The sequence below is a fragment of the Xylaria bambusicola genome (genome assembly GCF_022495145.1).
Source record: "Xylaria bambusicola strain CBS 139988 unplaced genomic scaffold F5B22scaffold_33, whole genome shotgun sequence".
Taxonomy (NCBI): domain Eukaryota; kingdom Fungi; phylum Ascomycota; class Sordariomycetes; order Xylariales; family Xylariaceae; genus Xylaria; species Xylaria bambusicola.
In genome coordinates this window covers 294,846-320,415 of record NW_025953586.1, presented here as the reverse complement: position 1 = coordinate 320,415, position 25,570 = coordinate 294,846, and the positions used below count along the sequence as shown (strand labels likewise).

The 25,570-nt window shown below is 48.8% G+C and overlaps 6 protein-coding genes across 6 annotated transcripts; 3 read left to right on the top strand and 3 right to left on the bottom strand.

Moving 5' to 3' along the window:
• Positions 1–3,457: 3,457 nt before the first annotated feature.
• Positions 3,458–5,233, bottom strand: F5B22DRAFT_614269 (DHS-like NAD/FAD-binding domain-containing protein). The gene is made up of 2 exons (XM_047975456.1): positions 4,329–5,233; positions 3,458–4,168 (listed from the first exon to the last, which is right to left on the bottom strand). Exons 1-2 carry the CDS (start codon positions 4,762–4,764, stop codon positions 3,594–3,596), a joined length of 1,011 nt encoding a protein of 336 aa, XP_047829091.1. The 5' UTR covers positions 4,765–5,233; the 3' UTR covers positions 3,458–3,593.
• A 13-nt stretch (positions 5,234–5,246) lies between these two features.
• On the bottom strand, positions 5,247–7,059 carry F5B22DRAFT_293890 (histidine acid phosphatase). Its single transcript, XM_047970449.1, has one exon. It carries the CDS (start codon positions 6,752–6,754, stop codon positions 5,339–5,341), a length of 1,416 nt encoding a protein of 471 aa, XP_047829090.1. The 5' UTR covers positions 6,755–7,059; the 3' UTR covers positions 5,247–5,338.
• Positions 7,060–7,647: 588 nt separating this feature from the next.
• On the top strand, positions 7,648–8,334 carry F5B22DRAFT_293885 (uncharacterized protein). The gene is made up of 2 exons (XM_047970448.1): positions 7,648–8,213; positions 8,264–8,334. Exons 1-2 carry the CDS (start codon positions 7,910–7,912, stop codon positions 8,296–8,298), a joined length of 339 nt encoding a protein of 112 aa, XP_047829089.1. The 5' UTR covers positions 7,648–7,909; the 3' UTR covers positions 8,299–8,334.
• A 278-nt stretch (positions 8,335–8,612) lies between these two features.
• F5B22DRAFT_614251 (uncharacterized protein) lies at positions 8,613–12,663 on the bottom strand. The gene is made up of 2 exons (XM_047975455.1): positions 12,566–12,663; positions 8,613–12,341 (listed from the first exon to the last, which is right to left on the bottom strand). The coding sequence occupies exon 2, from the start codon at positions 12,280–12,282 to the stop codon at positions 8,689–8,691; it is 3,594 nt and encodes a 1,197-aa protein (XP_047829088.1). The 5' UTR covers positions 12,283–12,341; positions 12,566–12,663; the 3' UTR covers positions 8,613–8,688.
• A 186-nt stretch (positions 12,664–12,849) lies between these two features.
• On the top strand, positions 12,850–16,264 carry F5B22DRAFT_614250 (uncharacterized protein; the record flags this gene model as incomplete). Its single annotated transcript, XM_047975454.1, has 2 exons — positions 12,850–13,205; positions 13,277–16,264. Coding segments are annotated over exons 1-2 (2,818 nt in total), but the record flags the coding sequence as incomplete, so codon positions are not given.
• Positions 16,265–22,255: 5,991 nt separating this feature from the next.
• F5B22DRAFT_648389 (uncharacterized protein) lies at positions 22,256–24,923 on the top strand (the record flags this gene model as incomplete). The annotated part of the gene is made up of 2 exons (XM_047979005.1): positions 22,256–22,951; positions 23,022–24,923. 2 exons carry the CDS (start codon positions 22,256–22,258, stop codon positions 24,921–24,923), a joined length of 2,598 nt encoding a protein of 865 aa, XP_047829086.1.
• Positions 24,924–25,570: the final 647 nt, after the last annotated feature.

The following is a 25,570-nucleotide window of genomic DNA, read 5'->3' as shown; positions in this document are numbered from 1 at the left end:
GAGATACTCCCGGAGCCCGTAGACAGACGTAGCATTGCGAGGAGCGAGGATGTGAATGTTTCCAGACATTTTGACGAGGTTGGGCAAATTTACATACACCCCCATCCCAGATCATGTGCTCGATCGGGTATGTGGACGCAATTATCAAGACACTTTTCATTGGCCCCGGTCACGTACGTATCGCCTGAGCCGACGCGAGCCACTCCATCGACCCTACGATAGTCCAATGATTACGCGCATAAATGCAATTCTCATTTAGTCTTGGCACCTCAAATTGCCGTATCCTTACACGGAGGCAGAAAAGTGGACTTCTCTTACAAGGCGGCGGGAATACGGGGAGCGGATTAGGTAATATATGGGTGTGTGGAATGCCATATATAGATATCTTATAGGATTCGACGAGAGGCCTCATGCTGATTACGAGCCCAATGCAATAGAATAAAATTGGCGGCAGATATATGACGTCTGACATCACATGTTTACGAGTTATGCTTGAAAGCGGCCGCTAAATCAAGTTTACCGGTTATCTCACTGAGTCTGGCAATGGCGAACTTTATGGACATGTGTTGGTATCCGCGTTAGGCCTTGTTATGCCACAGTATTCATCCCTAAGACATAATCGACCTGACTGTTACGCGCTAAAGGAGTCGCTGTAGCCGATTCTGCGGCCGCTGTCACAGTGTTCCGGTGTAACAAGGGCCGATGACTGAGTTTGGAATTGAAGATATTCAGATTACAATGATTAACTAGGGCTGCAGGATTGCTTGACCAACCAATTCCTTATCAGCCTTGGCCCTTAGTAGCTCGACTTGACTCTGTATACAACTGGTCTCCCAGCCCTTACCGCCTAGGTCTCATTGGCTTGTGTTACGAAGCGAAGTCTGTATAACCTCATTCTCAATATTGCCTGCGTATCTTAAAATATCATGAACAGCCTGCAATAGTCCTTCGTACGGCCGAAGTGCAAGGCGAACTGCATGTTCAGCGTGTACGCGTGTAATATCCAACCTCTGAAGGCATGCACTTATTCTTGCAGGGGCTGATCTATGAATATCTGATCCGCAAACACACATGTGACTAGAAAAATGGCAGGTCTATTTTTCATGAGGCATCTACTCCGATCGTTTTTGCTTATGTAGTTTTTATGGCTGCCCAGGAGACGTTTAGGTTAATGAAATCATCGAATAGAGTAGTCGCAGAGCGAGAAGGAAGAGGGACAATGCACTACTATTAAGATAGAATCTATTCAACTAGAACCTTTGTAACAATTATCCATATTGCGAGAGCGACAGTTGCTTCCTAGCCCGCACTAGCAACTAGAGCAATGCATTGGAAGGGGTTTAAGAAACACATCCTTTCACCATATAAACTATTCGAACATATGAGTGATCAATTTAAAGTAGTATTGAGTGCTTTAGCTAGCTAAGTTGTATTTTACAAATAATTAAGCAGTATATTAAATATATATACGATCTTTGGACCCCAATTTACCTGCTCTCTAACTCCACCTATGTTTGATATATCTTATACAACATATTTACCCTGAAGCTGAACTACCTGGTAATTCAGATTGTTAAAAGAAACAGCCTCAAGCTTCTCGTTCACACCAGTAGTAATTGGCTGATCTTTGAATCATCTTCGAAAGAAGCTACGATGCGATGATAGCAACATCTATTTTACTATAATTGCTTTTAACAAAGCTCGGTACGCTAAAATAAAGTATGATGCCTTCCTAATATTATATCTCACAAGTGTTGGCATTAAAGAGTCGTCGGCAACATCATTGAGTTCACAATAGCCTCCATATTTCATTATAATACTGATGTACGTATTTTGGGAAAGCTCTAACAAAGCCTAGAGTTTTAAATGATCAATAAGTCCACGATCGTAATAGCCTCTTCTCTCTTACTCTCCCGTCTCAGTGAAAGATGAAAAACGGCTGAGAGGCATTAGCTCTTCGACCAAACTAATATTTCTTAGAGGATTATACTTACCTAATACTGCTCCAATTCCGTGTCTGACACACCATGCTATGTTTCTGTTGTCAATGTGAGCCTATTCGTGACCTGCTCTATGATTTGAGGCGTTCTCTCTGACTTCTAGACCTACAGTCTCTGCATTCGACTGATAAAAAGCTAGGTGGTTATACTAGCAGGGTGTTTTACGACGAAGGCTAATTGTCCTTTCTGTTACACGCGTACATGCTGTACAAGCTGTACTAGCTGTACTAGCTGATTATGCAGTTCGCCTTGCGCTTCGACCGTACGACAGGCTATTGCAGGTCATTCATGATCATTCAAAGACATACAGGTAATATTGGAAAGTGAGGTTATACAGACTTTGCTTTGTAACACAAGCTAACGAGACATATGTGGTAAGGGCTGGGAGACCAGTTGTATACAGAGTCAAGTCAAGCCACCAAGGCCAATATAGAATTGATTGGCCAAGGACTCATGTGGCCCTAGTTGATCATTGTAATGTGAATAGCATCGGGTTCTAAGCCCAGTCATCTGCCCCTGTTATGTATGGGATAGGAGGATGGGAGGACGGGAGGATCTTATTACACCATGTTAATTTATAGCTAAACATTGGGTCATAGAAGGTAATTTAACATTTGCGGCATACTGTGTACAACGCTGTATGAAGCGTAAGGAGTCGCTCATGTAGCCATCATCGAAGCTAACATATGTCTGGACTCATACCAAGATCACTCAAATGAGAAGACACAGCTAAGTCTCCTCCTACCTTGTCACAACACGCCTAGTGAAGGTATCATTCGATATCATGAAACGTACGAAAAGAATATGCAGAGTTGACCCCCCCCGCGTAGTCCATAGTCCGGGTACAACAATATATCTCGTGACATGGCAACTCAAGAGATTATTGGCAGACTGGCCTTTTTGTAGTACGCTGGTATCACTTGTTTGCGCTATTTCGTTACTCTGAACATCGAACAGATGACTACGTGACGGTGTCTCTCCCTCCCCCCCTATTTGTTCACAAATGTGTATGCCTGTATGCTTATTACATCATCATCATCATCTGAATAACTAACAACAACATTGGGACTATCACGACTCGTCATGACCTCATCTGAATCAAGCGTGACGCTGTAAATTCGAGGTACTCATCTCATTACAACCCGAAATGGTCACCTCAGCACTGAAAGTTGTCTGTCATCTACGTGTCTACGAAAGATTTATCATACTTAAGCTTCAAAAAGTCGATAGAGGTGAGATACTAGTGGGCACCTGGCACTCTTAATACAGTCAAAAAAGTCATTATGAAACACTTATATGAATTTGCAGCACATTCCGGGTTCTCATCGGTTTCCACGATTCCAAAGCTGTAATGAGTGATATCATCGTTATTGAGGCTGTGAAAGGTGTGCCGCATGAAAATTCATCGTGTAATTTCAAATACCATTGGCGCGAACGATGAGCTAGCAACTCCTACGATTCGCGAGTAAGTAGAATGCATTTGCAGATCATCCCCGTTCGTCATGAAGAGCTCGCGGCACGAGGTGTAAAAATTATGTTGATCTGAAAATTGAAGAGTAAGATTATATGTATCCTATGATTCGAGATTCATAGCTAACTATCCGTTGTCTTTCCATTTTCATCTATCCTTCCAATGACCCCCTCAAACAGCTGCGGCAATATCTCTGCCGCACTCCCCTGAAAGAAGAAGTCATCAGACGTGAGTCCGTCCGCCGAATCCGGATCAGGATTCACGACAGCGACAACGGCACCCTTGTCCTGGGCTTCATACATATACCCAGCGGCAGGGTACACGGCGGCAGCAGTGCCCACTACAAGCATGAGGTCGATCGGGCCCTGCTCGATCCAATCGTCCACACCCCTTAGCATGGCATTGTCCAGCTGTTCGCCAAACCACACGACGCCGGGGCGCAACAACCCCGTCTTGCACCTCGGACAATGAGGAAGGTCCTGCACCTCGATCTTCGGCGTGGGGACACTTGGGTCGAGAAGCGGCATCGCCTGGTCGGCAGGGTAATCCTCAGACGCTGCGGCAAGCGCGGGACACGGCGGGTCGTCCAAGTTAAGGCGATCGATGTAGCCGCACTTATTGAAGCACTTCACATCGAGGATGCTTCCGTGGAGTAATCTCAGTTTCGAGTCAGGGTGTCCGGCGCGAGGCGAGAGCCCTAATACATGAATGATAGCGTAAGCGAAAGGGAAAGGGAAAGTAAAATGAATGACAATACTATGAATAGGGGTTCACTCGTTCCAATGAAAACACTCCTGCGCCTTCATCATGGAAAAAATAAAATAAAAAGAAGCGCATAAGTAAATCAACATACTCACCGTCAACATTCTGCGTCAAACACAGAAAATTCTCCTTCTTCCTCGCCAGCGCAGCAAGCGCATAGTGTCCGAGATTCGGATCCGCCCGCAGCGCCATATGCTTCCGCCACGCGTAGAACAGCCACACAAGGGCCGGATCGTCCGCGAAGGCCTCGGGCGTAGCGAGCGAGGTGGGCTCGTGGTTGCGCCAGAGGCCGCCGGCGCCGCGGAACGTGGGCAGGCCCGAGGCGGCCGAGAGTCCGGCGCCGCAGAGGGCGAGGATCCGATTGCTCTTGTTGACGAGCTCGCGGAACTCGGCGATCGAGGTTTGCGGCGCCATTCTCTGTTGTCGAGGAAGAAGGGGACTCTTCGGGGACAGGGTTCGATGGGACCAGGAGGAGGAGGAGAAGAAGCTGCGGGGGTGAGATGGAAAGAGAGGCCGCCAGACTCGGGGCATTACGCGCAATGTTGTAGATGTAGCCGCATCGCAACACCGTCGGGGCTTTTTATAGCCTTGGATTGAACTACGCTGTTGCCTGTGAAACTATTGTGCTGCCTATCATAGGAGAAGTTTGCCTGCCTATGAGATCAAACGAGACATTTCGCATTTTGCGTGGCCGCGAACTAGATCATATGCAGGGGCCGCGTGCGGGGTGTCGTGGGGTTGTGCTTCAGCGGTTGTATGGTTGAGTAATTCCACTAAAAGCCGTATATTTACCAGGCTATCGGGCGTCGCAATGGACGATTGTCGAGGGATTCTCTTGAACATGGGGATTCACATGTATGGCTTCTCGTTGAAGATGATCGCGTAGCCTATGTTAACCTAGTCATACTTTAATTAACCTGAACTGAGGTCATCAATAGGTAAGGTTGGCAACCCCCTGAGATGTGGTTGAGTCTGCGCCAAGCGCGGGGGAGATACAGGAAAAGTTTGAATAATGAATAGAACAAAAGACGCACATATGCATTTCAAGTATTAAATATATTATCTATTATAATTATAATCTATGAAAAGTTCAATCATTACCCACTCAGAAAGCCTGGTAAGAAGAAGTATGAGGGTTTCTCTTCCCCACCAACGTGCCATTCCCCATGTTCAACTCGGTGTATATAGAGAGCACGTCGGTGCTATTATCATAGTCGACACCGCATTGCTCGGAGAATCCATGGAACATATCGACGCGGTCTTGGATGTATTGCTCAAAGCCGGCCCTCGAGCAGCTAGTGCCCGGCCCGTCAGCGCAGTCTGGCAGAGGCTGTGGTGCACTATTGACTAGCACGCGATAGTATTCTCCGTCGTCGTATCCATAAGTCCCGCTGCAATTCAATCGCTCGATTGCCAGATTTCCCAAGAACGGGAGCAAGTGAGAGCTCTTCCATGCGCGACGATGGTTGATTCGATCTAGCGGCATCGTGTCGTTGATTGACGACTCACTACCGCCGAAAGCCGAGTTGTTGAAGAGCCCCATGGCAACAGCCACCATAGGCGGCAGCTCTCGGTGAGTGAAGCTTACATACATGTCCTCGTTGCTGTTGTCGCTCAGCAGGAGGTTGGCCGTAGCGTTTAGCCAAGGAAGCCCGACGAAACCAGACACCGGATTTCCATAGCCGACATTGTAGTGGTATTGGATATCTGCTGTATACTCCCATCCTAGCCAGTCGTCAGGCGAGAAGACGTGCAGGTCGCAGAAGGGCGATCTTCCCCGGATGACAGACTCGTAACCACAGAGCTCCATCATACCGTACACATCGTTCGAAGTGAAATTGAAATCGGGCACCAGCGCATTCAACCGGGCTGTTATCGGTGCCGTGAATTTCTTAAGGTACACAGATTGTTGGTCGCTACCCGCGGAGGGTGAATACGCCGGACAGCTTTTATACGGTGTCAGACTGTCAGCGCCGGCCTCTTCCGATTCATAGATGTTAATGACGCGGATCCCATTGTCGTCCGCCTCTAACCCTCGCACGAGCGATTGCGCAGATTTATACGTGCGCTCGGCTGACGACGTCCAGACATGGGCCGGCAGTTTGAGATTGGGATATCGGAACGACAGCGTAGCCCCTAGCTGTGCTGCTTCAACTCTGCCCACGCGCGTCAAGAGCTCTTGTTCGGCTTCGGTGATAGGGGCTGTCCAGCCGGCAAGGAAATTCAACGTCGGGATCTTGGACCAGTCGATTCCTGTGTGGTTTTCTAATTTAGAGATGAACGGCTCGATGAACTCCTCGTAGTCGAAGTCGTTGGCGTAGATGGCCGCATGCCGACTCAAGTACGCTGCTCGCACTGCCGTGCAACCCTGCGGCGCTGACGGCGAGGCGGGAGGATCTCGTGGTTCAAAGTAGGGAGCGACTCCGCCCAAGTGTTCGAGGGGGTCAAATCTATAATCTGAATAGAGCAATGTAGCCGAGCAGGCATGGGCGAAAAGGTATAAGAGTCTCATTGAAGGCATCGTGGGTGTGTGTTCCGCTTACTCGCTTTAGCCACAGTGGAATGCTGGACACTTAGACGGGGGTGTGGTTCACATTGTTCCTTCATAGCGTGAGAAGAACTAACTTGAGTGTATAAATACTTCCTTCAAGTTATATCAGTAGGTCAGTTATTATAGGGTATAATCGTCATGCTCTGTTGATGGCCAAAGCCATGACAAAGAGCACAACATATTAGGTAACCAAGCATAGCTACAGATGACGGATCTTAGCGTCATAGCTCTGCCGAGCTAAACAAGCAGAAGAAGCTTGTTTCCCAATGCGATTACCCTTGTACTGCCCTTGTTCCTGAATATGCCGATCACCCGTGAGCTAGCTGGAACCTGCGTCACTGGAAACACAGACGGCTCCAAGAGGAAACAAAACCGTTGCCAACGAAGCATTAGATGATGTCATCGCAATATTTGGAACCGGAGGCCGGCAAACATCTAGATACATGTACTCTGTAGAAAATAACACTACTTTTCTACGCATACATAATTCAAATTGAGCTGTCTTGAATTAACAATCGTTTCCTTGACATATGAAAAAATGCATGGACAACGTATGTATATAATATAGTAGATACTCAAGAATTTCAACTCCAACGCTACAACTTCGCTACAACACATTCCGTCCACCGAGACAAGTTAGTGAATGCATAGCAGAAAGCTACGATAACTAGGATATATGAAATCAATAGATAAACACTTACCAACGCGTCGCAGCGAGAAATCTTCAAGATGGCGTCCGAAGCACCTTTGAAAGTTCAACGTCAAGTCAAACCAGACTAAGAGGTATTATCCACGACGAGGCTAAACCACATATTCCTCCTCACAGCCCCCAGGCACTGGTCCGCCACAACGGCCAGACAATCTCTAATCCTAGGACTGCAAGGCCGCTCAAAGCCCTCTCTGCCGGACCGCACGCCGTTCGGTTTCGGCGTCGCGTACGAGAGCAACACGTACGTGGTAGACAACATGATGGACCTGCGGGCAGTGCTGAAGATGGAGGAGCCGCGGACGGTGTACGCGTGCAGGGTGAGATCGTAGGAAGTCAGATCAACGAGAGCTTCGCGGGCGATTGCCGGTACTACATCGACTCGAGCCGTGTGCCGGATTTCAACTTCGCTGTATGACATGGCGCTTAACGCTACGTACACGGATGCTGTGAAGGCGGCCGTCGCCACGAACCAGATGTTCGAGGGTCAGAATGCGACGGAGTACTTGGAGTTGCTGAATCGTCCGAATGTATGCCTTTTTATTATTATTGAATATGAGAATAATATATATATACAATTTATCTATCTTCAATGTCATCATTCAACTTCACGACTGAGGACCTGCGACTTGGATCCAGGGATGGCGCGGCACGGCTCAAAACGTGCAGAAATCGTGGGAGTCGATCGATGCTCAAGGGAACCTCACTCTCATCGGAATGAACGTGAGTATCTCGACTGACTACTTTTCTTGTTCTTACTCAAGTAGGATTAGGATCTAGAGGTGTCATCTTGGATTCACAGTCTTGAACAACCACCCACCAAGAGAAACCACCATATTGACACCCTATCCAGTCCACAGCTAACCTACCTAGGTAGCTAAGGTAGTTGGTTAAACGAAACTGGAAAACATGATTACATGCAATATCTGTACAAATGTGAACGCTATCGGAACGAACCTAAAAAGCTTATATCAAGACATGCCAAATTTGAGATGCGATGCATTTCGATTCTCGTACTACCTATATATGTTGTAAATGCTAATGCCCAAAACAAACCAATCCACTCATGATCCTTACGCGCCACCCCACCAGGTAACGCCATGAGAGTCTGAAGTTGGATTGAAAAAAAAAAAAAAAAAAAAAAAAAAAAACCCTGTATCTATCTATATACATAATCCGATATACTCACATGGCGAACCTAAGATTGATCCACCCCAGCAATTATATCTGTATCCAATGTCTCTGGGGCCACGATAGGAGCATGATGTTCTATCTCAGTGAATTGTTGCACTAATTCCTCCCAGCCCTTCCCACCTGTGCGCATCACAAGATACGGGTTGATATCCGCCGCGAAGTACCTCTCCCGCCTCGTAGTTGCTCTTGAGCCGCCCTCTAGCGCCGAGAGTGCAGCTCTCGTCGTTCGCATGCGCTTTTTCTCAGGCCGTCCGCCCTCGCTGAGAAGATTGCTTCGCGTGCGACGTTCGTTGTAGAGCCGTAGATCGTACGACACTATGCTACGGACATATGGAGCCACGTCTAAGCAGAGGGGCGTCATCTCCCTGTCGAATACGGAGGGGTCAAGATAATTGTTTGAGAGTATCTTCTCGGATACAGCAATGGGATCGAAAGCGATGCTGTAGTCTTTGCGTGTAATTGGTTTCTCGGCTTGTGAAATCATCCTGAGGTGATGCTCGATATCGCCTGTAATCTGCCCCTCGTCTAGACGACTTGAAGGGTTCTCATGTTGTGGGAGCAGTTTACCATCAACCAATTTCGATTGAGCAAGGATTCTTAATGAAGCAGACAAGTCCTGTGAGATTGAAGTATAATGACATAGCGGGGTAACTTCTAGAACCTTATTACCGATGGGAAAATCATCCAACGTTTTGGCGTGTAGCTGTGGCATTGTTGCGTCAAGAGCAATGTGATTTGAAAGAGGTGGCAAGAAAGTACCATAAAGATCAGATTCACTTATAATATCCGTGAATGTTTCGATAGACTGTAATAGGGCCAGGCGGGTCGCTCGCGAAGAGGCTTGATCCATAGCTCCCCTAGCCCAACATGCGGCATCTTCAACCTCATGGTGATCAGATACATCCAAGCCCCAATGTTCCCATGCCTCTCTATGTAGGTTGGGGACAACGGAGGGTAGTGATGACTCAGAAGCCGTCAAGTCTCTGTTGAGCCAGCCCATGCCGGTGTGGTATGTATCTTGACTAACAACTCGAATTGTTTGCCCTTCTTCATCAATATCACTGCCTTTCGGCCATCGGGGATAGAACCAGTCAAAGCCACCGCGAAGATCTCCAACACCGATCTGACACCAGTAGTTTAACTCGGTGATTGCTGCGCGGAGGTCATAACCACGCGAACCATATAAGGCCTTGACGGCATCTCTTCTGAGAACATGTCCTTCATTGGCGGCAATCAGAAGAAGCATATCAACTGCCAAGTCCATGGGCGGTGAGGAGAGGCGGAAGATCCCATGGAGTTTCAAGCTCTGCAAAGGTATGGACGATTCATTGTTACAAGTCATTATGAATGGTCGTTTCGACTGGGCAATCATGGCGATAACAGTAGCCCAAAACTGTTTGTCTTCTTCATAAAGAATATCGACTTCTTCTAACAGAATAAGTGATTGTTTTTGACTCCTACTGGGCTTATTCTCTTGCGATACGGGCACTGGAGCCTCATGCGTCTGGTCTACCTTCTTCGTCGGCTGGGGATGCTGGGGCTTGAAGAACGATGTCATCATGCCCTGCTTTCCGGATTTCGTGTCTTTGGCGACCTCATCTTCTAGGATAGCATCGGGGAGATGCTCGTCTTTCTGATGATGACGCACGAGATGATTCCGCGTCATATCTCCAACCCTTTCCAAAATATCCTTCCCGCTTCTGCGTGCCCCAGCGTTGATTTCGAATACTTCAAAATCGAGCTCCTTGGCCATCGCATATACCGTTGCTGTCTTACCGCAGCCGTGCGGTCCACTCAGTAACACGGTATTAGCCAGTCGGCCACTTGGTTTGCCTCCCCTATCGACTCCGTCACCAGAGCGCACTACCGTCTTTTTAATGCCGTGCACAAGATTTTGTGGCTCATCTTCAGAGAGTTCGTCCAGGTCGTTGGATTCTTCGTCGCTAGACACTACGAATCCTTCCAGTTTCTTGTGCCCGCGCTTTTTCTTAGGAGCAGATGCATTTTTAGATTTAGGTATATTGTCCGACGTCCCTGTGTCTACTGCCTGAACTTTCAAGCTCTGGAGCCAGTCCCTTAGAAGCTCGGCTTCCCGTCCAGTTTGAAGAACACATTGTGCAGAGGTAGGGGCGTATTTTTGGGCCCAAGCAACAGATTCACATGTAGCCTTGTCAAATGCTGACAGCGTAGTTGCAATAGAGTTGTATGCGTGAATAATCGCTGGATGCGTCGGCGCCAAGCCGCCGCCGTTATGCAACGTACAAAGCTCTTTTGCTACTTGTGCTTGGAGCTTGCGACCACTTTCAAAATGTTTGATAGGTACCCGAAGTAGCGGTGCTATAGGACGGAAGTTCTCGTCGTCGGTAGATTTCAACTCGTCAGCAAATTGGCGAACTGTTAATCTCGCAGCGCTTTCGTATAAAATGTTTTCATGCTCGCTGATATTAATTGCTTGCCCCTTCGCCTTGCGTCCCCTAGAGTCTCTCGGAACTACTCTAGGTTCGGCACCATCGACAAGATCTGAGGACGTCTTGCCGCGAATATGCACCACCTCCCGCCAGGGCCATGCAGGATGCTGTGCTCCTGGCACTTTTACAGTACCTTTCTTGAAGTTTAGGCTTGGGACTGACGAGCTTGAAGGCATAGGGCGAGCCCGTCCGGGTGAACAGGGAGTTGAGGTAAAGATGACCTGTCGTTTAGATGGCTTGCTCGTTTTTGCTGCCTTTTGGCCATCTTCGTGGGTTGAGGACGCAGCTTTGGCTTTGGCTTGGAAGAAGGGATGTGATGGCTTTTTGGGCAAAGCCTTGACATGGTCGTTTTCGTGACCAACAGATGGTGTATTATGAGTTTGTTTTGTTAATGTTGGCAAAGGAATTCGCCAAGCCCCCGAAAGCACCCCGTTAATCCGTTGTCCAATCTGCTCTCGTGATGCCGCTTCAATTCCATATGATACAGTAATGACCAAGGATTTACGTTTTCGGCCACGCCTTTTGCCCGATGTTGAGTTTGAGGTAGGTGTTGATGGCTTAGATCGTGGGGGTGATCCAATTGTGCCAGTTGCTGGGTTGAATTTCAGCAGTTTCTGTGGCTTTTGGGAGGTCGTTGAACCGAGCGCTTCGCTGTTCTCCTTCTCTTTCAGAGTATCACATTCGGCCTCAGCAGCACAGCTCGAAGCTTGTGTGGGAATGGGGTTGATGTCACAGGTGAGCGGCGCTGACTGTCGCTCACTATGCAAGGCCTGCTCAGCACCTGACTGATTGCCTTTGCTAATCTCCTGTCCGAAGTGTGTGACGATACCGGGTCCGGCAGAAACACGAACCCGGCGCTTTGGACGAGAACCCGTAGATTGAGTAGTTTCGGAGGCGCCAGAGGAGGGGACCGTTTTCCGGCGTTTTCGCTTGCGTTCGCTCGGGTCGCATTGGTGGTCTTCGTGATAAACGGGGTCGTTCCTCGATTCGTCGGAAGCAGGACTGCACGAAGGGTCGGGGGTTGGAGGAGTTACGGCATTCTCGATCTTGGAAGGAACACTGCTAGGGCCGGAGAAGAAGGGGTGAAACTTCTTGAATTGGCCCTCGGTACCATCGCCAGCCTCAGCCATAATGACCGGCTAGCTGCCTTGGTCAAATGGGAATCCAAGGCAGTCTATTCTTGCTTAAACTACGCAAACCATGAGGAGAGGCTCTATAGAGGCGTGATGCAATAGTTGAGTACTAGATAGGGTGTGTGCTCAGACTGGAAAGAGTGAGGCTCGGGTATCCAGGCCGCATAGATTTAAATGGCGTAAAATGGAGAGGATAAACTGCGTACCCGCGAAGTAGGAGAATATGAGCAGGTACTTGAGCACAGGAGGTGAAGTGAAGTGAACAAAGATGCGTACTTACACTGAGAGTGAGTGTGGCTGCACCACTTAGAGAGTCGCGTCTCCAGAGGTATGCTACCAACGCGATTAGCGCGTCATGATTGAGTGGTCACCCTTAATTGCGCCTGGAAAAGGAAGGGCCGGGGCCAGGGCAGGCCAGGGGGGAGCTTCCTCAAACCAGATCCAGATGGATGCTTCTTATCGATAAAAGCCTATCGATAGGTACATACTAAAAGGTAGGTAGGTACATGTCCGTGGTATCAGCTTTGGTACTAATCGGCAGGTACCCATGTCTAGTAGTTGCCCCACCATGGTCGGTGTTTTGGACCAGCAGGCCCGACCTTGGGCAACTTTTTTTTTCTGAGGCAGGCTGGTCTAGCTTGGAGCCATCCATGGCGCATCGTGAACGACTGGGACGATAAGTCGCGTGCCACAACTCGACCACACAAGGCCACTTCTAAGCCCCCTCTGCAGCAATGGCTTCTCAGTTTCATATCCAGAAGCCTTACGTGCTGACTACGCTGCCGAGGCCTCTTGATCCAGCCACCGGTGCTTATGTTGTTGGCGATGTATACGGACTTGCGCCGGCATTGAAGAAACGGAAGAGACGTCGCGCCGAATTGACCGTGGGCATTGACGGTGAAGCCATAAACATATACGATGTGAGTTCGCCGAGTGACATGAATATCTTAAATCAACCCCGTGCAATCGTGCTAACTCGTATACGGTACAGGTCTCATCCTCAAGGCTCGTCACATCGTATCCAATTCCACCCCAGTCGCGCTTCCCTTGTCCAGCAAGCTCGATTCGATTCAAGTCCGATTCAACCAAAGATGTATCGCGATACACGTACGCCGCATTGAGTGAGTCTCGGACAAACAAAGTCACTCTTTTCAAAGATAGCGTAGGCGAATCGGGTAAGACGGATCAAGTCAATCGCTCCGTATCACTCAGCGAAGGCCACCCCGTTGTATGGCTTGCGCCTCTTTCAAAACCTAGAGCTACCAATGACGCGACGAACGCCTCATTCAATAGCGAACTTTTGGTTGTGAGAGCAGATGGCGAGATAATAGGCCTCGATGGGGAGAGTCTACAGCAAAAATGGGCGTCGAGTGCCCTAGCCATGCTTCAGGATCTTTCTGAAGATGCAAGAACAGACTTTACCATCGAATACTGTCGTTCCGTCTCGGCTTCCGAAGTGGCCAAGGGTATTTTCAAGGGAAATAGCGATGTATTCAGCCTCCTCTCTGACTCTAGCCAAGAATTGGACGATGAAATGGAAGTTTTGGTTCTGGTTTCCGTCTCGGGCTCAGCAGGTCAGCGTAGCCGGCATCTCCACATCGTTGGCCGGCTACCTTCAACAACTTCTTTACAGGGCAACCGAGGCATTGTACAACTTCACGTTATGCCTTTAGGGGTTGCCACAGGCAAAAAAGGAAGCTCACGATCTTATCGCCTTGACGCACGCAATGGGGCTTTATTAGAGCTTCAGAAATACACGATTACCATTCATGACTTAACAGCAAGCATACCAAAAGTTGCATCAACCATGCAACTCGAGGGCACCAATTCGTTTTTGCCACTAAGCAAGACGTCTCTCTTATGCTCCACCAATACCCAACTCTCCGTTTTCAATCCAGTCTACCGATCCCTGCAGAATACTATTGATATCGATCTAGTATCTCAAGGGCAGGCCTTAAATTTGAACGAGGGTGGCTCTGTTCCGTGTCAGCTAGTCGCTTACTTCTCTCCATTAGAGCGCGCTGTGGCGATTGTCGGATCTAATTTAATCGCCATTCAACTAGAGGCACCTAAGAATCGACATGCGAAACGACGTGCTGAAGGTCTCCTTATCGATTCGATCGGACGCGGCCTTCCCACAACAAAGAGGAGCTCAACTTCATCCTCAAAATTGCCGCCTAAGGACTCCGTCTTTTCAAATTATCTTCCGGGTTCGATAAGAGGTGACTACTGGAAGAAATGGACGGCCGATCAAGAACATGCCGATTCTTTGTTAAACTCAAACGATATCCCTAACTTTGAAATATTCCTCTCTGAGAAATTGGGTATCAAAGTGGAAACAGCTGCCGTGCAGAACGAAGACAACACGGACGTATCAGGAAAACCCAATCTAGTTTGGCGTTTCCCCAAATCACGCGCAAACTACCCGCCCGTGGACAGGAGATGGATCTTATTTGCGATAAGCCGATCTTTTCAATGGAATAACGCTCTACTTGAAGATTCAAAAGTATCTCGCCTAATTTTCCAGTTACCACAGAGCAACATCTTGAACTATCTAGTAGATGCCGGGCATTTGACGTTGTCGAACTTGCGAGCCGCCTTCCGGGGCAAACTCGGTGAAAAGGAAGCAACAGACAGCTTTCTCGCCGAGGAACTTGTCTCAAGACTTGCAGAGATTGACCCGACCCTAGAACTCCTGGTAGTTTACCTATCTGCCACTAAGCTAGGTGCTTTGGAAATCCTCCTTGTTCTCCGGACTCTTATGAGGAGCTTGGGGCTAGTGAATGACCCGAATAAGCCTCTCCCCAAACTTTTGACAAACGGGACAGCCGAGGACGCCGAGGACGCCATATCTGAAAATGACACACCCGAGAATGAGAATATTGGTATGGAGCTGGATGACCTTGAAGACGAGATTCAGAAAACAGTGTCTTACCTTAACAATGAGGATGCTGGCATCCGCGGTAGGGGCATTAGCGCTGCCTTCACAAAGCTTGGAGCCTGCCCACATTCTTCCGCTGTCAAGGCTCTACGATCTACCTTCAAGCCACAAGAGATTCTCTCCCTAATGTACGTACTGCGAATCGAATTAGTTAAAGGCGGCTGGACAGATCGTTATCTCGAGGTGGAATACCGCGAGAACGAAGGCGCCCCATTCGACGCCCCTCCCGACGGCATCATAAAGCTCATCGCCGACCTCCTGGGGTTCTGCCTGGACTCTCTAGGGCCGGGCGGCTGGCTCCTCAACGACGCTATGCAGGCGGGCGACGACGCAGCGGATTTCGTCGGCTCGCTGACGCACGAGGTCAGCGCCGCCCTCGAGGGATTAGAAGAGATGACGTTCCTGCGCAACTTCCTCGCCGGACCAGTCAAGTACTGCGAGGAAGTCTCGAGAAAAGCGGCAGCAGTGTCCGCCGCGGCGCCCGATGCCAATGCTAAGCCAATTGCCATCAGCATCAAGGACCCCGCGGCCAAGACCCTGCCGCTAGGCCTCAAGCCCGCGTCCCAACAGGTCTCGAGTCACAAGGTCGGCTCGGGCGGCGAGATCGTCCAGAGGAGTCTTAGGGAGCGGGGTCATCTGATTAGTCAGAAGGTGGGATCGTATTCCCTTGAGAGGATTGTGATCTAGAAAAATGTTTTTTTTACTCTAATAAATGACGATAATGTCGGACCAAATGAATGATTTGTCTTGATCTGTTATTGATTGCCCTTGCTTGGTTCGGAGCCGGGATTGTTTGGTGAATGTACCTTGTGACAGCCATGTGTAATATCCGGCCATTGAGCGGGTGTTTATTTATTATATTACGTTTTAAATATGGACTTGTAGGAGGTAAGTAAGTAAGTATTATGTCTATGTACATCCACGATGTCGTGCGTAGAATGCCTGTCTGGGTATTGTGCCGACTGGATGTATATATTTATTTGGAGTCAGTGTCTATGTAAGTAAGTACTTAAACACGGGCAAAATACCAAGCGATGAACAAAGCAGACAAGAAAATAAATGAAGAAACAAGCCCGAATCGGCACCGTCTGCAGCACAGCACCCCTGGTTGAATTTCGTACATTTATATCATATCATATCATGTCATACTACCTTGCTGCTGCTGCTTCCTTCCATTCGGCTTAAACCTCTCTAGGTATCTATATATCACCTACAGTAGGTAGATTCCGAGCATTAAAGTCAAACCACAGCAAGAAAGCAAGTTATATATATAAAGGATATAAAAGAGAAAGTAAATCCGTTCTGCCTACCTATTAGGTGAGTAGTAACTATTAAATCCAAAAGACCACCGTCAAACTACCCTCTTCCAGCTCAGTAGTAATCCAAGCACATATAGTAACAAAAGTGAAAGAAATACTATCGTAGAGAAATAGATAGATACACTTACGTACCTAGTCAGCCTCATCAATCTTACTAGGTTGGTTACACTTAAAACTGTCATTCTTAAAATAATCTGCCAAACACCGTCAACGAGAATATCACGAGATCCAAGATTTGCATGTCTATCTTTTTAATCTCTACTGTACCTAGTACATAGATAGATACAGAGTACAGAGAGGGGGTTTGATTCATAACAAGGGAAATAGATAGCGACTCCGCCAAGTCCTAGCCTCTTCACTTCCCTGATTTCATCATCAGATGATAGATTTAAAGTAAGTCCAGTTTATTCCATCGGCTGGATAGCCTGGTATTCCGACATGTAAAGAGAGGAAAATGAAAAGTTTTTCAACGCTCATTACTAACATGTGATCCAGCGTGCAACGTAAAGCGAACCTACCTTGATTGCTTGCTTGCTGGGGTCCCTATCTAACCTACAACTCCGCCTCTCCGTCTAGGTACACACGCTGGGGCGACACTAGATATGTTGGTAGGTGGGCATCCGACAACGGATTTAGATACGAGAAATGATAAAAAAACGAGAGAGACGGGGAAGAACTTGCCGACAGCAGGTGAAAAAAGGGGAAAGATGAGATGACTCACAAACCACAAGTACAACCAACCTTAGCCCCATGAGAAAAATATGACAGTGACAATAATGAGACGAGTTGAGACGAGATGAAAGACCGCTCCTCTTATCCTCTACAGTCGGGCACACGAGTGGCGAGTACAGTACCGTGTCTGCTCCTCGGACGGAAAGGGGCATCAGTCGCACGAAATCCTTCCCAAACCTCGTGTTTCCATATGTTTATGGTGACCCAAGCGTCGGAACGCGTGCGATGCCGTGTTCATAGGTATGACTGACATGACCTGAACCCTCCGCACATGAAAGAAAAAAAGGGAGGGCGCAAAGTATTTCCCATCTAGCATGTTACGGGTATGCGATACAGGCCACATGGGTGAAAAGCCAGTTTCGAGTGGTAGCCCAAAAGGTACCAATTTAGTGCTCATTGCTACCCGAAGTCTTTGTGCCTGCCCTTCGACAGCATGAAAGATTTCGTGACAAATCTTGGCATGATTTTCTGGATGCCGCTTAACAGTCGGATTACTCATTTCTGACCCGTTGTTTCCCTGAACCGACGAAAAGTCAGTTGTACGCCAAGCCGCGCATTTCGGTATTGCAAAAGGGTAAGTACACACACCATAACTAACCCCAAGCTCTTGACGGATGTCGCCGTTCTAGAACAAATTAGTTAGTTAATGCAAATCTCCGTGCCCGTTGTGTGTAACCAAGACTAAGCTGTGGAGGTTGCCTGAGCGCAAGTACGTTAGTCTGAGTTGCCAATTGGCTCAGCCATCTTATTACAAGGTTTTTGGCTGGTTTGGTAATACAGACAGAGGAGGGTAAGCAATCAGAGTCTTTAACTCGGCCATTGATTGGCTCGAAAGTTTCAAGCGTTTACTCGATGCGGTGATCAATTGTTGCCTAACCGCAGGGCGTTCTTGTCGGCAGACACGGTCATTTCTACGCCAAATTTCGAATTGTCGAATCATAGGCCCAGCTCCCTCGATAGCGCGACTTTAGTCGTTTGAGGCTCTGTGCGTGTTGCCGCGGAATGATAGGAGATATCTAGCCTTTGTCTATGATAGCTTCCAAAGGTCTTAACTTTCTAGCGACCCAATCGACCCCTCACTGAATACTTGATCGGTAGCACTTGGCATAGAAACGACTAAAAGAGCACCAGCCACTTGGCGATGCGGATGTCGCGCATGGCGGCATATCGCCTCACACACGTAGACCGAGATATTTCGTCAAGTGATGCTGTGAGATTATCTGCGAAACACTTGTCATACAGCCTGGCGGAAGCCCCTCTCCGTCCTGTATACTATGACACGCGTATGACGATGCTTGCTTTGGGAACAAACGGACAGCGCCGATGATATGATTGGCGGCAGGCGTGAACGAGGCAAGAGAGGGCTTGTTATTTCCACGGCACGCTTATAATTCCGATCTCAAAGGGGGCGGTGGGCGCCGAAGTGGAAAAGGTAAACAGCTAGAGCAGCGATGAGAGCGTATGATCAGCTAAGGCTCAGATAGATTGGTAGAAGATGGGCCACGTTCCTCGATCCCAAGCCCGAGATTACCCCCTATCGTAGAATAACGCGCGCTTGAGCCGGCACCAAGAGAATTCCATAGGGCAGCGAGGCATAAGCGAGTGTTTTGTCCGCTGGGATTTCGGGCGGCCATGTAGCAAGCAAGGCATTACCTAACGACATTAGTGGCAAGGTCGGGTGTCTGAACAGCCCATCGCATCCGATATGAAGCTGTTATGGGAACGGCTTAGAAAGCAATCTGGAGTTGACTAGGCCATGATTGGAGCCAGTCTCTCTAGTATTAGGGGAGAAATAAAAAAAAAAAGAGGAGGATTGTGGAGGGGTCGCGGAGAGGGCCGAGAGGAGCTTTCATGTAGGGGAATTTGTCCAGGCGGATATTCAACCTGACATTTACCTAGTCTCAGCACACTAAGGTACGCTCGGTACTCCAGGTACTTTACTAAATGCTGCACATACTATAGTAAGGAAGTATATGCAAGATGCAAATGCATGCGAAGTACATCAATCAGAGGTGAGGGTATCATCAGTGACAGGACGGGAGACCGGGGGCGGATTTGGGGTTTGGGATGGTTTTCTTTGGAGGGGGGCAGGGGCTTTTGGCTGTGTTAGTGAAGAAGGTGCAAACGGCGCCATGTGAGTATCCGTGCCTCCTTCCTCCCACTTTCCCTTTTGGGCGGCTGGGCGAGGGTCGAGCAAAAGGTCAAGCAACAAGTCGATTCCCGATTGCGGATTTCCGACTTTGCATTTCCCCGCGATGAACATGCAAATCAGGGCGGGCGGCTGGGCTGTCGGCTGCTGCATACCACCTTAAACAACCTGGAAGCGAGGCCGTGGCGCAGCTTCACTGATACTCCTGTCGTGTACCTAGCGTACCTACGTAGTACTGGAGGTTTGTGTGTACGCAGGTAGGGTAGCATTCCATGGTATGATGTCTCTACCCGTGTTTTGCCCGTGTATTCCCTTATTTTCCTCTCTGTCTTGTCTCTTGTCTCTTCCGACGAACCAAGGCAGAGGTGGGGGGGAGCAATATCAAGAACAGGAAAAAGACCGAGCTGCCTCCTGGCCCAGGTGGGCAAGAGAGAGACCGGATATTGACAGGACAGGACAGGACATGCGACCATTATGAATACTACCTGGACTCACCTAGGAATTCGGAACTGAGCAACAGACGCATGCAGAGAGCACCTCGCGAGTCGCCAGGCACAATATCTTACTTACTTACCTACCTACAGTGGTAGACTGGCTGGGAGCAGCGTGCAGCTGCGGTCGAAACTGCGGGGTTTTAGGAATTTCAGCCTCGATGAGACTTGTATGCAGGCTGATCCAAGATTGAGACTGGCCAGCAAGGAGGCTAGCTAACTAATTAGATGACCGACACAGTCATGGGGCAATGGAGCTGACGAGCCAGCTGCATGAAGCTGGGCCCTATCGTGTGCCGACTTGAGGATACCACGTCGCTGGGATGATGGAGTAAAGGTAAACATGGCCTACAGTACCTAGGTATTGCCTGCGGTGACAGGCACGCAGTAGCATTGCGGACGCCCCAAAGACGACGACAAGACAAAACATGCCTACCTCTTGTACACCCACACACACACACACACACACACACGCACACGCATACCTACCGTACTGTAGAGTAGGATGATGCTGACAGCTACCTAGCTAGGTATGACGATGATGACAACGGCGCTAGGTAGATCTGAACCCTCATCCAGCCTCATTACCTAATGTCTCATAGCCGATAAATCTACGTACTGTAGTACTTACTTCCTTAGTACCGTACCTACAGTATGTAGATGTCAGACGAACAACGTGGAAAAGGATCAAGGGGTGCGAGCAGAGCCGTGGGTCTTGAGCCGCTATGACTACCTCGACTACCTAGTACCATTATCTCACACTAAAGAGTGCTAGTCGGTTCTATTCTAGGCTGTGCTCTCCAACGCAAGGCCTGTCTCGCCTGTATCTGGGCAGACTTAGGCCAACGGCGCAGGGTGCAACCAGCGCAAGGGTGCGAGTAATGATGAAATTCGGGCCAATCCCAATTACACCTACGTCACAACGTTTCGTCGATGGGGGGCGTGGACAACGCTGCCATCAACCCAAGTACTTTTTGCCGCTCTCCCAGCTGAAGGGGAGCAGACGCCAGCTAGTACGCACCGGACACATCTACATGTGCGCCGCTAGATAAGGCAAGTAACAGCTCACGTATCTTGATTAGAGAGATACATACCTCTGCGCTTGTCGGCGCGAATGTGCGAGATGTATCTGAAGTAGGGTGGTGTACTTGATGCGGCATCGTGCGTACAGAACAAAGCTGTGTACATAACCTTGGAAGCAGAAATGATCAACATTATTCCCAAGTCGTGAGCATCACTCGCACCTGCAATCTACAGCCAGTACTTGCACCTTGCGCCTAGACTTCTTCTTTCTTTCTTTCCCTACCTACCTACACACTACATACATACCAAGCCCGCCCTTGAGTTGTCCACCTGTTCTTCTCGACGGAAACAACCCCCATCCAGACTAGTAGAGGCAGACGAGTAATCCCGCTTCACGTAGACCAGGAACCACTTGCACCGGATACCCTATCTGCCCGGCGTCTGACTTGCATTGCATGTACATACGCGGCGTCCGATGTTGATCTGATACTCTTCTACTACGACAGGCCTGCTCATAACCCGCGAGCGCTTGGGCTTGGGCAACAAGCGCCGCCGGGACGAGGGCAAACAGCATTGGAACCCAACTCCCTAGCCGAGTTTCATCACCGACCATGATACTCGGATTAGCTCGACCTCGACTGAACCAGCACCACCCGCGACTCATATAGGAGAAAACGCCGCCCTCGTTTGTTGTCGATACATACATCATCCCGTCCCCAGCCAGCCGTGGGACGCCCATCCCTCGAGCACCGTTGACCCGCCACCGTTGACTTACCGAGCACTTATACGTCACACCGGATACCACCAACTCTCACAAACCATCAACAGTCGCTACCGCGTACGACTTTCCTCTCTCGCATCTGTTTAAGCTATTTCCAGGGCGAGTGAACTACTACTACGGTCCACTCATCTTCACCTGGTACTGTCAATGTATGTCATTGTCGCCCCATACACATGTTAGCCCTGAGGCCCGCTGGTTCAACACGAGGTCCCACATTCCGTATTAGTGGTATAGGAAAGACAGCAGAGATTCGGTAACAACTAATATGGAAGCTAGCACACAACTTACGAAGTATTGATTTCGATCTCAACGCCAAATCATTCGTAGCCTCTATATACCTACTGGACTAGAATATCTCAGCCTATCACAAAAGGAAGAGGCACTATTGGCCAAATACGCATATATCAACCTGCCCAACAACTCACAGTCTCTTACTTCAGCTTCCGTCTACCAACTTCACTGAGCTTTGGTTTTTTTTGTGTATTCGCTTAGCGAACAGAGGAGCCAACTTCTCATCTTGAAAGGGTAGCCATCATGGCGGCCTATCATCTGGAAGATGAAGTCAAGTCCGCATCGCCCGCGATACTAGCCTCTATTGATACGCTTGATGCGTTCGCCCGCAAACTTTATAGACGCGCACGCAATGCCGGCTCCAGCTTTGAGGTTGTCGCAACTGTGGTTCGTGACTTGCACACCGTGCTCAAGCATCTTAAGGTCGAAGCGGAGGACCCCGAATCTCTGTTGAACAGCGAAACTAGCGCCGTTTACACACGACAGTTAGCACCTATGATAGAGGATGCCGAATTTGCTCTGAAGCAGCTCGACACCATCCTAGAGAGGTACTTCGACGGCAGTTCGTCTGGATCTAGTGTCAGCGGAGACGGTGAACGCCATGTCATAGTGAACGATAGTGACAAGGGCTGGACTATGCTGGACAGTCTGGAGCTCGATAAGGTTGATCTCATCCGCAGCAAGCTTGCGAGTCAGAAGCTCAGCATCGACATGTTCCTCGACACCATCCAATTACACAATCCCAGTAAATCACGTCAGTTAGTGGACACTACTAGCACCGACCTCGAAGCTATTAAGGACAAGGTCGACGCAATAGCCTCGCGCCTTTGTCAGCGCAAGGATTCAGGCTTTGGTGAAAATGAGGATCAGCTCTGGGAGCAATTCAGAGACGCGCTCGAAGAGGAAGGATTTTCGAAGGATGTGTTGCGGAAGAACCAAGTAAGCTTGACGTTTCCTCAAATCCATCTTCCACTGCCAAATAGAACAACGTTTCTAACAGATAATGTAGGACATTTTAAGAGCGTATATCCGTCAAGTTGACGAGCAAATTACAGCCTTTGGCGGTGGTGCTCCTTCTGTGAGGGGGTTTCTAGAAAATTATACACCACCAACAGATTCCGACACTGTTCCACCCTACCCAGCTCATCCTGGCTCAACTGATTCCAGCGAAGGAGACCTTTATAGTCCCAATCTCAACAATGAAAAGTATTTTTCTTCTATGAAGATGGATCGGCTGCAATATGATGATTATCCATCCCAACCTACTCAACTAACAAGTCGAGATACCGGCCTTTCCTACGACCACCAATCATCTGATGATCAGAATGGATCGCCTACAGGCTCAATGGCCTTAATATCCACGCGCGAACTTATGGCACTAGACCAACAAAACAATGACTTAGCCATGGTGATGGGCAATATGCATATGCAAAATATACCACCGTCCACAAACGGGAACTATGTGGCGTCTGGCTCCCGACCTCAAAAGTATTTACCTCCTTCATCATCACAACCGCTTCTTCTTTCGCCTTCTAATCGTACTTTCACTCTGGATGAGCCATATGATTATGAACATGACCCACCTCCCCGATATGTCCCTTCACTGCCGCCCCCTCCGCTTGGTATTAACAGAAACTCTCCGCCTACTATCAATGCCAATTCGGTATCCGCGCCGTCTCTTATCGGGAAAGAAGCGGCAATGTCATCTCAGGAATCCAAAAACAATCGACCTGTGCGCCTAGGACCTGACAGTCAAGGTCGAGAAATCCCCCCTGACGCTAAATGGACGCGTATACGCCGGAGCCTAGTGTCACCTGAAGTCCTCGCGCGAGAAGGCCTACGCTACGAAGCGCGACCGGAGTTTGTGGCCGTACTCGGCGAACTGAAAAGGGAGGATGTTGCTGAGCTGGCAAGGAAAACCGCAGACGTCCGCAACGCACGGAGGCGAGGGATGGCGGATGCCTCTGGTGGCCCATTGCCAGGTAGCCATGATGGGAGAAGAAAGCGGCCAGAGGATGCTTACCATCCCGATAAGTACCGGAATTGGGATGTTATTGAGAGTCGACGCAATCAGAATGGTCCTGGTTACGTAATCGACCCCCATCGTAGCTATCGCGCGAATAGCACTGTCAGTTCCACCGGCGATATCTGGGATTCTAGCGATGATGAAGCATCTTCAGATACTTATGGTCACCCTCCAATGGGTCGCGGCCCAAGTTCATACCCCCCTCCTTCTCAGGCACATCCACCCTCATATCGCCAGCAGTATAATCACCGCAACGGATCAACTGGAGTGGCAGCATCCGCTGATGGCGATGACAAGGGCACCAAAGTTTACCCGGTTATTGTGCCTTCGCCGGTAGAAAAGGAGAAAAACGGGGAGAGTCGCGAAAAGACGAGCCCTTCGGCGACCGTGAAGCCCAAACCTATTCTCAAAAATAAGAATGATGATCCACATGTGCGATTCGATCCGGAGCCCCAAGTCTTTGACGACTATGGGAGCTCCTTGTCACAAAGCGCCGGGCGGCGAGACCGGGGAAAAGAGAGTAACGAACGAGATTACCGAGATAGAGATCGGGATAAAGTTCGCATGAGAGACAGGGACCGGGACAGAAGGCACCGACCGGATCGCGATGTCGATCGAGAACGTCGCTCTGACCGTGATGGTGATCGAGATCGCGAGCGCGAGCATCGCGGCGGCAGTAGCAAGTACTATACAAGTACTTCCGGTGGCCGACGTGGCGACCGTGATGACCGGCGCTACCGAGATGATCGTGACCGCGACCGAGATCGAGACCGCGATAGGGGAACCCGCAAGAAGGCTCGAAACGAAACCCTTCGCGCAGTTGGAATCGGCGGTGCTGCCGCCTCGTTGTTGAGTGTGTTGACAGAGGCTGCAGCAGGCTTGTAGTCCTTCATTCGTAAAAGGCTACGAAACAAGCACAACCACACCCTTACTAGCCTGAGCCTCTCTTATTCTCTTTCTTTTTCATTCGAGGTTGGAGTATCTGGAGACATGCGAAGCAGATACCAGACTTGACATCTACTTTTTTGTGTTTAAGTTGATCGGAGCTTGGAGATACCATTTATTTATTTATTCATTCTATTTGATTACTGGCATAACATGACGCTCATCATACCCATACCTCTTTCTCGGCGTTCATTTTTTTCACTCTTTTGATACCAATTTCTTATAACTCGTTGGCATACTACGGGGTTGAGCGGGTTGGAAATTTATGTGTATTGAATTGAGAGAATTGAAAAAAGTTTGATGGGACGCAGAGAGATGAAATGGAAATGGAAATGAAATCGTTCTTATCTGCAGATTCGTAGATGATCGAGCGCATGGAATATATGAGATTGATCGCATAAATTCAGAAATAAATGGAACTAGTTGTCTATTGATACGGTTGCGTGTTTTTGTATTTAAGGTGTGATAGTGTGTAATGTATGCGTAGAATATTGAAATTGAGAATGAACTTCTTCGTCTATCTTGATGACTTGGGCATATATATCCTTACTGCGAAGCGAGGGGACATCATCGCACAAAATCTGTCC

What these genes read in the sequence shown, in the direction of transcription:
- F5B22DRAFT_614269 (XM_047975456.1), bottom strand. Translation starts at nt 4,764, where the DNA reads ATGCCCCGAGTCTGGCGGCCTCTCTTTCCATCTCACCCCCGCAGCTTC. An exon ending in TTTGACGCAGAATGTTGACG is followed by an intron (nt 4,169 to 4,328) that starts GTGAGTATGTTG and finishes TTCATGTATTAG; the next exon opens with GGCTCTCGCCTCGCGCCGGA.
- F5B22DRAFT_293890 (XM_047970449.1), bottom strand. Translation starts at nt 6,754, where the DNA reads ATGCCTTCAATGAGACTCTTATACCTTTTCGCCCATGCCTGCTCGGCT.
- F5B22DRAFT_293885 (XM_047970448.1), top strand. Translation starts at nt 7,910, where the DNA reads ATGGCGCTTAACGCTACGTACACGGATGCTGTGAAGGCGGCCGTCGCC. An exon ending in TCACTCTCATCGGAATGAAC is followed by an intron (nt 8,214 to 8,263) that starts GTGAGTATCTCG and finishes AAGTAGGATTAG; the next exon opens with GATCTAGAGGTGTCATCTTG.
- F5B22DRAFT_614251 (XM_047975455.1), bottom strand. Translation starts at nt 12,282, where the DNA reads ATGGCTGAGGCTGGCGATGGTACCGAGGGCCAATTCAAGAAGTTTCAC.